The sequence below is a fragment of the Columba livia genome, chromosome 3, assembly GCF_036013475.1.
Source record: "Columba livia isolate bColLiv1 breed racing homer chromosome 3, bColLiv1.pat.W.v2, whole genome shotgun sequence".
Lineage (NCBI taxonomy): Eukaryota > Metazoa > Chordata > Aves > Columbiformes > Columbidae > Columba > Columba livia.
Window position 1 is genome coordinate 16,606,014 of NC_088604.1, and position 13,577 is coordinate 16,619,590.

Below are 13,577 nucleotides of genomic sequence, written 5' to 3' on the forward strand. Positions count from 1 at the left end.
TGCAGACGAGGACTATAAAACACTCTCATTACTCACCGCTTCCATGAGACCTTTCAGAGATGGCGTCTTTAACATTAGTGCATCAAAGACTTCCTCTGACTCTTTTCGGACATACAGCAACACTGAAAAGCAAATCAAAGGGAGGACTTTATGGCATAATTGGTCCTGTATATGATAGTGGCTAAGTACAAAGCAAAATACACTGAGGATCTCATTAAGAGGTATACATATGTTCAATATACATGGGAGATGGTATCAAAAACATGTACAGCTAGGTTAGCTCAAAACATACTTTTTACACACAGAAATACTGCATGCTCAAACATCTTTTCTGTCAAACTACTTCTTTCTCTATTTGCTATTTTCTCTACTTGCTATTTTCTCAATTATTTGAAAACAAAAAAAACCAAACAACTAAGGTTATATTTGAAACACAGAAAGGTGGAATGCAAATCACACAGTCTGGAAGCTTTTGGGTATCCATATCTCACAGGTCATCTGCCATAGGACTTTTCACAATAAAGTGATTTGACAGATGCTACAACAGCAGGTGAAGCCATCCTAGCCACCTCCTCACTTTTAAATAATTAAATTTGTACAGTCCTCTGCTCCCCCTACAGTGTCTCATCTCTCTTCCTACCCCTTGCCATGTTTCAGCAATACTCATACCACCCCAGCTGGCACAACACACAGACTCAGTCTCCTGCTCAGAGGGGAACGAAAGAATAAGAAACCAAATCAGCAAAGCATTCCTAGCGTTCTCAAGCTCACAGAAAGTCTCTGCATGTAACATCAGCCTCATTAAAAACTGAGTTAAGGCTGAGGAATAAGCCACGAGAGCAAGAAAGCTTGGACTTTAACAGCTTTGCTGTCTTTAATCCATCTTCTAATAACTGGGTATTGCAGCCTGGATTGTTCACAAGGGTTCATCAGCCACAGCTTTGACACACCTGCAACAATTACTGGCATATCTAATTGCAAAACATGAACTCAGGACAGTGCAGCACCCTGATGGATTTCCTGTGCTAAAGGCAGGTTTTAAAAAGGACTGTAGATTTAAAAAATGAAGACAGCACATACAGATGATACACCAGCCAAAGGAGAGAGAATCCCATGGGTCTCTTTTTACAGCATAGAGCAACAGGAAAAAAACTGAAGTCTAACTTCCTTTTATAAAACCCATCCTTCCTTACTAATTTATCCAGACTACAGAAGTGCAGCCCCATTACAGTCAGACTTGCTAGACTTAACCTTCACCACATCACAAGCTTAATCCTCCTCTTTTAATCCTTTAAACTTTGTCATGGTCCTTCCACACATGACTGCAACGTGCAGGTAATCCTCTACACCATCTCCAAATGATCTCTCATCTCCTCCTACAACACCACAGCAACATCCACTTCCATATCAAATTGCAGAGGTTGACAACAGGTTGCAAATAAGCAGAATGTTCTCTCAGTGAAGCTCTTGGTGGTGAACAGCCCATTTTCTGGTACCATGAAAGATGCAATAGTTTTGTACCCATAACCAGTTATTGGCATTCACTGCTTAAAGTCCTAGAGAAGATTTCTGAAGTACTTGGTAGTGGATTACAGGATGAATTCTCTCTCCCAATCCACCAAGGAGACTGGTGACCTGCTCACCTCCTCCAAGTCTCTTTCCATACGGGTTCAGAGTCATTAGTATCTGACTTGGCAGAAAAACACAGAAATTCTGACACTGCAAAACATTCACAGAGCTGAACTATATTCAGATATACGAACTCTCCCTACTACTACTCAAAGCCAGAAAAATCAGACTGAAGTATGCTCCAAACTACATTAAAGCAACAACTCAGCCTCAGATGCATCCATCATGATGGACAAATACTCCAGTAATTCAGTCTCTGGAAGAAGAAAATACCTCTTTTTGGCTCTTCTATTCTGGCCATCTTATTTGGAGTAGCAATGAAGTCCTCTTCACCAATATAGGCTCCTCTCTTTAGGCTGGAGCTGTCAAGTGACAGGGCAAAAAGTCAGCAGCAGTACAATTACAGGGACTTACCCCTCTGTCTGAGGGCCAGCCTGCAGGAGGCTGAAGTAGCACAGCTCTTACCTTTCACCCTCCAGCTCTTCTGAAGCAACAGGAAGGACCTTTTAAAAGAAGTAAAAGATTTTTCTTGACTTACAGAAAAAACACACACTGAATTAGCTAGTGAGAACTCACGTGGTACCTAGCCCTCGGAAAACGCCACAAAGAACTCCAAATGCCACAAAAAGTTGCACAAGGGCAGACCCATTATCTGGTGTAATTTGCTCGTTAGCAATGCCCTCCCCATCCTTTTAAGTGCTACCTGTTAAAATTGACTTAGCGATAGCTTTATTTGTGCTAAGGAATCATTGGCATGGAACAACAATCCTGCTGCATCCAGCACGAGCAGAGATCCAACAGCACTGGGTTAAAAGAGAAGGAGCTGCAAGAGCCAGCAGAAGGGTCACCCACCCACCCCGCTCCTTAGCACAGGGACATAGGGGAAAACAAGGCTGTCAAGTGGGGAAGCCAGCCACAACTACACTACTAGAAGTAAGATGTTTTGGTCCAAGCAATAAACATAGGCCCTTCCTTTTAATACACAAATACTTGCACTTAGGGTTGTGAAAATTTTATCCAGAACTAAAATTCATTTCCTCATATTATCTCTCAACCCTGTATCAAATGACACTTTGGCTTAGTATTCCGAAAGCCAGTAAGCATTTTCTTTACCTCTTTTCATAAAGAGAAAGTAAAGAGTCTCCAGTGAGAGACAGGAACATACAGGAGTCAAACAGCTTTCTATGTGGACTAGCACAGTCTTCTGACAGAGCTCAGCACTAGAGCCTTCACATGAAAACATGGCAAGAAGTCAGTCTTATGGATAACAAGTTTATTCTCCATCCCTGTTAGGAGCTTAGGCAATGCTCTTAAAAAGCAAGGTTTAGATTCTGTAGAGCATGCCAGAACTCCCAGCACAGGAAAGCTGAAGATTTTGAAACTCTTATGTTCTAATTCTTTCCCTTCCAGTTTCCTGTCAGCTGGGACTTTCCAGGAACGGCGTTGCAGGGCGCTCTGGCAGCAGATCACAGAGCTGACACTCGCCAGTTCCACAGAACAGATTTTCGCCCCGCAGCAGAAGCAGGCTGGAGGAGCCCGAGGTCTGCAGCAGCACAGCAGGAACCCAGGGGATGTTACAAGAGAAAACCAGCCTGCAGTTCATTCAGTGAACTCTCAGCTGGAGATGCTTTGGAAACGTCATTTCAGGTTTATGGAAACAGAAGTTGATAGGCAAATAATTTATTCATAAAACATCCCCAGTTAACTCTGGCCAATGGAACTAGGAGCAACATCTCTTGCTCATGTGAGACTCAGCCTGTTTTTGTTTGCAGCATCAGTGCAGACAGTCTGGCATTTCCTTCGTCTGTATGTACACAAAGCATCCCAGGCTTTTTGCAAATACATGCCATGGCCCCCCTCATCCCCACACCCGTGAGCTTTACTTACATGAGCACCACGCTGAAGATTTGCAAAGTGAACATCAGGAATGAAAAGGACTGGCTGAGTGTCTAGGTCCATGAAGGGCTTGAAGACAGTGATGTCCGTACGTTTGTGTGAGGGAAGCATTGGCACTTTGACATCAGAAACTGCAGAGACCAAAGATCGGAACAGAGGAGAGTGAAGACACTGGCAGGGCTGTGGCTTTCCTACATCATTTAAGAGGCACATATGCTGTTGAACACAGGAACTCTGTAGTCAGCATCAAAGTGAGAAGCTGCTGTGGTAGAGGAGTTTGAAGCTGGGTTGTCTCTCAGATGAGGGCCTGGACACTGAGGAAACAGCCAATTTGATAGAGGAGCAGGAGTTTGCTCCATGTCTCCAAGTGAGCTCTTCGATTTTGTTCAGATATTAAACTGGGCTGGGGAATGATCTGGCCCCTCACCCCAACAAAGGAAAACAGGTCTTCCATGTACCAAGCAAACCATTCAAACAGAGGGACAAAGGCCAGTCCAAGGCCCCTCTTCTCCCTGTCAGTTCACTCAAAAGAGTGCTGGATTTCCGATACCAGGAAAGAAGACAGAGACAACCTGCAACCCACATGGTTCCAGTTGGGAGCCTCTCTAAGAGGCAACACCACAGAAGCACCGTTGCACTACGGAGGTGGTACAACTACCCTAACTCTAAATACAGCATCTTGCAAGAAACATTTCAATTCCGTCCTTTCAAGTTTTGTATTTTTGTTCATCTCCTTGTTCATACTGGTCACTTCAAGCTGCCAGGTCTCAGTTCATCCCCCACCAGGACCAGCACTGTCTCCAACAGAGCTTTTGGGCTCTCACCACACACCAGCTGATGCGACACAAGCCACCAAGGGGACAGACTTCACCTAGAAAGACCCATCTGGGAGAGAGTGAGGCAGGAGGTGCCTTAAACTGCCCTTCAGACACGTTCATTTCAAACTGGCCACAGCTGAAGACTTCCACTCAGTTTAGCACATGGAAACATTGGGTCAAAACAAGTGCAAGCAAAACATTTTAGTTCATGTCCCCAGCGGAAAAATATACTTTTTTTCCCCCTTCCAAAACAGATGTTTTTAAAGATTGCTCAATCCCTGTAGAAAATAACTTTGTCCAGAAGTCACAAACTACACAAACTATTTCTGCTGGTGACAAGTCCATGTACACATGGCATTTGTGATCTTGGAGGTGTGTATAACAGCCTATGGCTTAAAACTATCAAAAACTTCCCACACAAGAACTATACAGCAATGGATTGTACTTTCCAGGAAAATAAAGGTCACATCAGGCTAAGGGCAAACCTAGGAAATTCACACTGGAAAGCAGCTTTTGTCAAAACATAAGATCTTGGAAATCTGTGTTGAAACTGTTTGCACTTTCCAGCTATTACGCAAAGGGCTGCATGCAGTAATCTTCTGGAAGCGCTGGGGCTACTACACTTGTGAAATGCTAACAGTGTGCTAAACCTACCTTTCACCGTGTACTTTGGAAAAACAACAAAAAACCCCCACAAAAACAAACCCACACCACAACCAACAACCACCCTTTCTGCAACTGCCCTTGAGCAAATGGGTTCCCTCATAGCGTAATCTTCGTCTGAAGCTGCTCCAGCAACCTGTACCTGCTGTGTCAGGAAAATCCTGCCCAGCAAGCCGTGAGGCTCATGCTTGTTGAACCAGTTGGACTGTTAATAGCATGGCTCTGACAAGCACACCGAGCAGAGCACACACCTGCCTCGTGCAAAGGAAGAGCTGGGAGATACATTTTCCTCTGAGCAGCTCTGCTGGTCAATAACTAGTCATTCAAACACAGGATCTGCAGCAATTAAAAGAGAGATGCTCAGCTGGAAGCAGCTCCACAGCCGTTACACACTACAAGTGCTGAGGACTTCACATCCTTCACAACTTCTACTGAAATTCCTTACTATGAAACACTTTGCTCCAGAAGAATGAGCGTAAGGCTGGGAGGCGGGAGGCTCAGTCCCAAGGCTGCCACCACCTTGCTGCACAGTTATTAACACATTTTTAACCTAAGTTAAAGCCTAAGTTTAGGAGCAAGCTGGAACACTTGGAACAGCTTCAGTACTCACTGCAGGGGCTCCAGCAGTGCCCCCCCCCCCCCCCCCCCCAAAAAAAAAAAAAAGATACAAATCACACACTCACCCTGTTATTTCAACTACTAAAGACCATACCTGATGGAAAACATGGCAGGACCCCATCTTGGACAGAAAGAACTAGGTAGAAGTGAAGTACTAAGTGGTTCGGTATGTTGCACAACACAATTACTCCATAAGCAACTGCTTAAAACACACACTGTTCCATAGGGGATAAAAATTGACTTTGGAAAGTTCTACTGTGCAAGTTATTTGTAACCAAAATGAGATCTAATACTTAAAATACCAATGGAATAATTTCTACTTACAGGCATTCAACTGAGAGCTGGGGTCAGTGCACTTGCCTTTTCTCTTGCTTTGCTTTCGCTCTTCATCCCTGATCTTCCTCTCTGCTCCCTGCCAGACAAGAGATTAAGGGGAATGGGGAGAGAGAGGAAGTCTTTTTTAGGTTGGTTTGTTTTTTTTCAGCTGCAGAGGCAGGAACACTCATTCTTCCAGATCTGTGTTTGTGGAGGTCAGCTTCACCATACCCAAGCTGCAGGTTTGCCAGAGTGTGCCAACTTTGAGGTCTGCCCAGTGTTTACTTTCAAGTCCTGTCATCTAATGAAATCAAACAATCATATGCAAGATGCAAACACTTGCTTTTCTTTCAAGTCAGATGGGGACATGATGACAAAAGACACCCACAGCAATAACAATAGTACGAAGTGTGAGATAAAATACAACTGAACTGTATAAAACAATAAAAACTTGCAGTTTAAGAGTTCACTAGATCATCATTAAATCCTGATCTATTAAGACCGAGCCAAACGTGGATTCACCAAGCACAAAATACCACCCTGACAGTTGCACATGGAGCCTGCAGCAGTTACACCAGCCTTCACAGATCTCAAGTTGAATCCTGAAACTGGTGGTACTACTTCTCTTTTTCTAGGGGTCAGGCTATGGGGGAATCCACAGATACCTAACCAGACCCTTGCCACGGTTCCTGGCCCTTCAAACCAAGCAGCAGTGAGGAGAGAACTATTTTCTGTAAGGTGAAGGCAGCTGCGATGGAGAGAGAGAGAAGGAAGGAAGAAGGTTTGTATTGGAATTGTGTTCACTCCTCTAGCTGTGCCCAGACCTACCCAACCATGGTTTAAGGCAGGGATGTCATGTTGCCAGTTGCACAAGGTGACAATCCCACAGTAGATCCCCAACACTCAGTCCTGGTGCTACCACCAGATCACTGGTGTTCTACCTGTCTCCCAACAGGCTCCTGCAAAGCAGGGTAAGAGGCAACAGTTATCTGGCCACAGGAAGCCACTATGTCTCATTCCCATCCCTGTAAAGCTGCCAAAACATACCCACATCCTTACACAGTGCTGGAGGAGACTAGATTAGTTATGGCAAATGAGATGCTAAAAACCACATGGCAATGGGGTGGAAAATGGTGCCTAAAGCCCAGAACAGGAGAAAGGCAACAGCCATCCCAGCCTCACAGTAAATCAATACCCTACAGACAGCAGGACGCCTGTGCCTGCTAGATAGCAGTGGGCATGTCTGCACTAGTGATAAAAAGGAAAATGAGCCTAAATATTTGATGTGCTTTAACATTTAGGTATCACCTTTTTTCCCACCTAACAGAAGGGACACAAGCAGCTTCAGGCAACTGCTGTGAAAAAGAGAAAAAATTACTAATGAAGACACAGCCATTGGCAGCTTTGCTTGACTCTGTAAATCTGATACAGCTCACTACAGCAAAGACATCCCACCTAAACCTCAGCACAGCTGGACCTGCATCACACTGCGACTTCCCTTACCAGAACAGTCGCAAGATCTCAGCTTGACAGAAGAAAGACCAGATTTGGCTCCAGCCCCATGTTCTACCTTTCACACAGCAATAATAGAATTCTGCTACTCAAACACTGTGCTACAGGGAACGGCACCTGCTTGCTTGTGAAGAACGTGCTAATCCATCCAGAGTACATGTTTTGAGAAAACCTCTGCCCTCCCATACCTGCAGCCAGAGCTCTGCTTGAAAGTCAACTTGTTCCAGGCTACAGGGGCCTAGGTAAACACATCTTAAATGCCACATAAAAAAAAGAAAGCTATGTCCTGATAACAGGCTTTTCTGCCTTGCCAGCGAAGCTCAGTGACAACCAGGACCAGATACTTTTAAAGACAAGACACCGGCAATCCTGTATTCTGCAATCATGGAATAAATGGGATTGTAAGAAAGAGGTTTTCCCAACTTCATCACCTAAGGAACAGCCTACTGTCTGAAAAGAAAGACTTCATCCTCTTGTCTGTACGTTAAGGGCTTTTTGGTTTTTGTTTTTGTTTTTTTTTGCTCTTGTTCTTTCCCTCAAAGTCTCCAGCTTTGTAAGACATTCTTGGGCTGAGAAAGGGAAGCAGCCCTTTGGGGAGAGCTGCCATCCCTCTGTTCCACAAACATGATGTATTTGCTAAGCAACAAAGATGCAGGGAAAGGATGCAACACTGAGTCACAACACACTGGGATCCGGACCCTTCATGACACTGTGGGACTCCTGGCTTCTGCACTGGGGCTGTGCTGGTTGGGTGTGCTCTGGGCATGGGGCGCTGCTCCGCACCCCCTCTCGTGCTGGGTGCAGCTCTGGCACTCCGTGCACAAGGTGTTCAAGCTCTTCCTCTGCCCTGAGGTCCCAGTGGCCAAGCTGCCGGGGATACTGGTAGGCAAAATATTGGACAGAACCCAGCAATGTGCACTCCTAGCCCAGAAATCCAACCATATCCTGGGCTGCACATGAACCACGACCAGCAGGTTGAGGGAGACGATACTCCCCATCTTCTCCACTCTCATGACAACCCACCTTCAGCACTGTGTCCAGCTTTACAGCCCGTAACATAAGGACATGGACCTGTTGGAGCAAGTCCAGAGAAGGACCGCAAAGATGATCAGAGCACTGAAGCACCTCCCTGCGAAGAGCACACACAAAAAAAGAGGCAGCAGATGACAGCCAGCCAGTGTCCAGGTTCAAGGTCAGTTCAGGCAATGCAAGCACAGCCATAACAAGCAAAAGAACAGAGGGGACCGACACAGCGCTGCCTGTCCCTGTTAGGTGGCCACAGCATTGTCATTTTGTGGTGTTTTTTCCAACAGGCCTCTACAGTATAGACTTGGCGCTCCACAAAGACAACGTGGATAACAGCACTTCTACAGGTAAGAGTGGCCACAGGAGGACAAACACATTAAGGACAGTAATACGTGTGGATTCTATAGTAACGATGGTCCTGTAAACAATTCAAGACCAGCTGCTTGATTACCCAAGGTTCAAAGCAGGGCAAAAAATGGGTGCTTTTTCTAAAATGCCAATGCTCTTATTGGACCCTGGAGACAGTGGCCAGTGTTGGGGCCTACGAGTCAGTACCTGCAGCTGTCTGCTCACAGGAGCACTTGCCCAGAGGCTCAAAGAAGCCTTTGAGAACACAGTTTAATTCAATTAAGTGACAAACAGTATTCAGCTTGTCGGGCTCTGCCCCCAGCTCTCATTGCCAGACCCAGCATGGACCTGAAAGGCAGCAAACTTCAACACCATTTCTATAAATGCAAATTGCAGAATCACAAGGCACCAACCTCACACTGACTGCATGTTCACAGAATGAACAACAGTCAGATTAAATAAAGTAATCTTTTCCCCCTCCCTCCCCTTTTAATTCAGGTCCAATTTGCAAAGTATCTGGAGGAATAAAGCAGAAAGAAAGGTCAAAATCCCAAAGGAAAATAGAAGATCACTGGCATTACTATACTAAGAGATTTGCTGAAATTTATGGTATAGACTCAAAAGATCTCCTTTAAGCCACACACTGACTACACATCTGCCCTTTTATTAGCCAGTTTGTCTTATTAGCTTGTCAGTAGCTTCAGCACAGTGTCAGTAATTGACTGGACAATTTATGAGTAAAAGAACCTCTGTTCCCTGCAGCAAGTCTATACTCACTGGTATTGTAGAGAACATAGATTGATAACACACAAGACTCCCAGATAATAGAAGAGCTTTAGATGACACACTTGCCTTCATCTCATTTTAGAGGTAAAAAAAAAAGGGGTGGGGGGGGAAGGCCTGAAAAAAGCCCATGAGACCCAAGGCTCTTGGGCTCACTGGCAAGCCTTTAGGATACTCTGGAGAACATTTGTTAAGACCCTAGTAAATTCTTCGCAGAAATCATCACAACAGGAGTGTCGAGGGTTTTGATTGCAGGGTGACAATAAAACCCTGGCAGATGTATTGTTAACCTCCTCTCTCCCCACCACCTTTCCCCTTTTGCCCCTCCCTCTCCCCCTTTCCCACTAAGGAGAGGCGATCGGGAGGAAAAGAAGGACAGAGAGAAGAGAGTTGGAAAAAATTAAAGATGTTTTACTAATGATACTAATAAAAATAGAGAAAATATACAAAATATACAAAACCAATCTTGAAAGTCTCAGCAACTGCAGAGCCGGCACCTGAAGTCCTGGACTGGACTCTGCAGCCAACCGGAGCTGGATTCAGTCTCTCACTAGGCCTCAGTTTGCAGGGACGACTAGCAAGGTCCTCTACTAATGTCAGCCATAAGGAAAAGGGAAACGGCAAAAAGGGACGAGATCCTCGTGATCTCCCACTTTTATATGAAGTATTCACGTGAACAGAATGTTATACACAGTTGGTCAGTTTCTTGGTCACCGTTTTCTCGTCGCCCCTCTCGCGAGATGTCCATCTGTGCTTATCGATAAGTTTGCATTCCATTGCTAGGTTTACCAAAACATGTGTCTGGTTCTCCAGGAAAATGCGGTTAATATGAAGGCTTTAGCTGACAGGCAAATTCACTAAAAGAGAAACTTGTTTTTAACAAAACCAGGACAAGGAGTCATCTCAGGAGGCACCTGAAGGATGATGACTGACTAAGTTTACACTGGCAGGCAGCTACAGGCAGGTTCTCCCAACCTTGCAGGCAAGCAGAAGGGCCTATTCAAAAGCATATAGATGGACAACAAAACGTGGCAGGATGGGTCAATGGGGCGCTACAGCAGAGGCAGATTGTGGAGGGCTCATCTCTTGGGAGGTAAATGGAGGCAGATCAATGGCACAGATTAATCTTTGCAACAGTGTCCTGGGGGATGACAACAAGGCAAAACCACACAGTATGTGACGGTGCAAAGCCAGCACAGAACTCAAAGAGTGGGTAGCACAAGCCCATCTCAGACCTGCAGCTGCAGGGAGGTGTTCAAGATATCACTCCCAAAGAAGAGGGAGTGCTATGAAGAGGGAGTCTGGATGCAAAGAACAAGAGTCAAGCAGGATGCCAGCAAAATAGGATGCCTGTGTTGCTTACAGAAATCAAAAGGAGGACTGGGGAAGTCCAGGCAGCATTTATCCCAGTCTAGAAAGCTCTGAGTCACTCTGGAAACAGCAACATTGCACATTACTTGCTCTAGTCCTTCAAAAGATTGTTCAGGCAGGCACACATGACAAAGATCAGGAAATGTCCTTTCTTTGCAAACCCAGTTAAGCTTTTACAACTGCTTTCTGCTCAGGTCCTGCTATGCTGCTTTCACAGCTTCTGGTGAGCAGTGCTTTGGGAAAGGTGTTAATTCTCTGTGATAAATGCATTAGGTAGAGCAGTTAATTACAGCACTCACCCTACCTGTAAATGGGCTTGGTTATACTGCTGTATAAAACAGTGGCACAATGAAAACAAACATTTTCTGTTCACAAGATGCGGAAGTTGTTTGTTTTGGTTTGTGGGTTTTTTCTTTGGTTGGTTGGTTTTGTGTTTGGTCAGTTTGTTGTTGTTGTTTTTGGAGGTTTTTTTGTTTGTTTTTAAGAACAAATGCAGTAAGAACACAAAAAGAAATTTAAAAGGACCAGCACAACATAACTTGGGCAAAAAGACACGCCTGCACTTGCTCCAATCAATTGCACTGATCTCTCCTGCTGAAGGCACTCTGCAGGACTTTCCAGTGTCTGGAGCACTGACAATCTTCTCCCAGATTGACCTTTCTCCAAAGTCAATGCTCAGGAACGCTTCTCAGTGCTCCAGCATTTCGAGAGCAGCAAATTTATCTGAGGTCATCATAACATCTATGAGCCAAGCAGAAGGGGTTGAAATTTTTCTCCTTGCAAAGGCTGAACACAGGCAGGAGTTTGCAGAGCCAAAACAGCACTTACAAAATCAGATTTAAAACAAAACAAAACCCCAAAAAAAAACCCGCACAAACCACAACAACTCTGCTAAGCTGTGCAACAGCCTTTCCTGAAAGGTCACTGCCACATTGACCCAACCTTACCTTGTCGCAGAAGACTTTAATCTGGCAGTAGGCTCTGTGGACAGGTTTGTTACTCCTGTTGTTGTAGCTGTAGGTGTCGATCTGAAGATTCAAGGGCAGGCCTTTAACACCCTTCTGAGAGGAGAAATCCGTGCTGAGGCAGTTCACAGAGATGAACACCTGCGGAAGGGGAAAGCAGCGCCCGTCAGTGACACACAGACTCCCGGCCGCTGGGCAAGGGACTGTTGGGTGAGAGCTGAACGCTGGTCCTCACTGCTACAAGCAGGAATGTCTCCAGAGAAATCAAATAAAATCCCCAAAAAGCGATACAACATTCTTAATTCTTTATATGAACCATTACAGGGGGCAAAGCCACTTTGTTCAGAATGAATTTCAAACTCTCCAAACCTTATGAAGCCTCCACCCATCTCTTCCAGATATTTCCACCCAACAGATCTCAAATATCATCAGACTTTTAGCAACAGGAATTCTTCTACATCCAGTCCTCACTGCCCAGTGTTTTATCATCTTGGCATAAACACAACCATGTTTGAAAAATGAATGTTACTTTGGGCAAGTTAAAGCTTTCCATGAGTTTTACATAAGCTGCTGTAAGCACAGCTTATGCTTGAAACTACTTGGCTTTTTGTTGTCATTTCTTTTCGTAAATGATATGTAAAGCTTTTTAAAAAAATTAGGCAACACATTATCTTTAAACACAGGGATAATGCCATTATTTCAGTGAAAGAGTTTCTGGGCTTTGCACTTAAAAGATTAACACTATTTTGAACATCATGGAGAAAATCAATTAAGATTTCAGACACATCTAACTTCATTTTTGTAACTGCCTAAAAAACATCACAACCAGAGAATAAGTCCAATGCAAAGTCCTTCCCAGAAGGAAGAAACATCCTTTTGTGGATATGAACAGACAGACCAGAATACTTTGTATCCAGACACAGGCTTGCTGTGTGCCAGGCTTTTCTCCAGACACGATCCCCATCATCAGCATGTCTCAGAAAAAGTTGAAACAATTAATTACCAGGAATTTATGAGCTATGAAGACCTGCAATAGCTCATCTCCACCTCAAGAATAAAAGCTGGGAACCTGCTGTTTAAAATAAAAAATTAAAATAATCAAGGTCTCAGAAGCACCTTGCCAGAGATTCCACAGGAGTACTCAGGAATACTGAGTACTATCCCACTACTGATCACTTACTAATTCTGTGATTACTACGAGCTGTGTGGTGCGTTAGTGCCACCTCCCGGAGCTGTCCTGGAGCTGCAAAATCTCGAGGTAGGTTTTGAAAACCTTATGGGTTTGGGTTAGATTTGTGGCTTTGCAAAGTGCTTGTCACTGGGCTTCTCGACACAGACGCTGCAACATCCTTTACTGGTTTTAACAAAAGAGGGGAAATGGAAATGACTATCACTAGATTAAGGACACAAACATTTTTTCCCCCTATATATGTAACAATTGTATCAAAGGCTGGGGAAGAACTAAACATCTTATCTCCGAATAATTTGTTGAAATGTTTGAGATTTACGCACAACTTCTTGCAGCCCCTGTGAGCAGCAGCTGCCCGCACTCCAGCTCAGCAAAGTCCCCATCGTTCCCCTGCACACACACCCCGTCCCACAGAGCTGACATGTCCCTGCGGGTCCCTGCAAA

The 13,577-nt window shown here is 44.6% G+C and overlaps 1 protein-coding gene across 4 annotated transcripts in view; it reads right to left on the minus strand.

The window, feature by feature from the left end:
* Positions 1-13,577, minus strand: part of GRHL1 (grainyhead like transcription factor 1) — a 43,136-nt gene that overhangs the window by 6,069 nt on the left and 23,490 nt on the right. For 2 of the 4 annotated variants that reach the window (XM_065055942.1, XM_021293565.2), the window contains exons 9-14: positions 11,927-12,085; positions 5,949-6,036; positions 3,517-3,656; positions 2,095-2,132; positions 1,903-1,991; positions 37-122 (exon numbers count right to left, since the gene is read on the minus strand). In XM_065055942.1, coding sequence (XP_064912014.1) covers positions 37-122; positions 1,903-1,991; positions 2,095-2,132; positions 3,517-3,656; positions 5,949-6,036; positions 11,927-12,085 — 600 coding nt within the window. The remainder of the gene's footprint in view (positions 1-36; positions 123-1,902; positions 1,992-2,094; positions 2,133-3,516; positions 3,657-5,948; positions 6,037-11,926; positions 12,086-13,577) is intronic. The other 2 variants (XM_065055944.1, XM_065055943.1) reach the window with 1 other exon arrangement.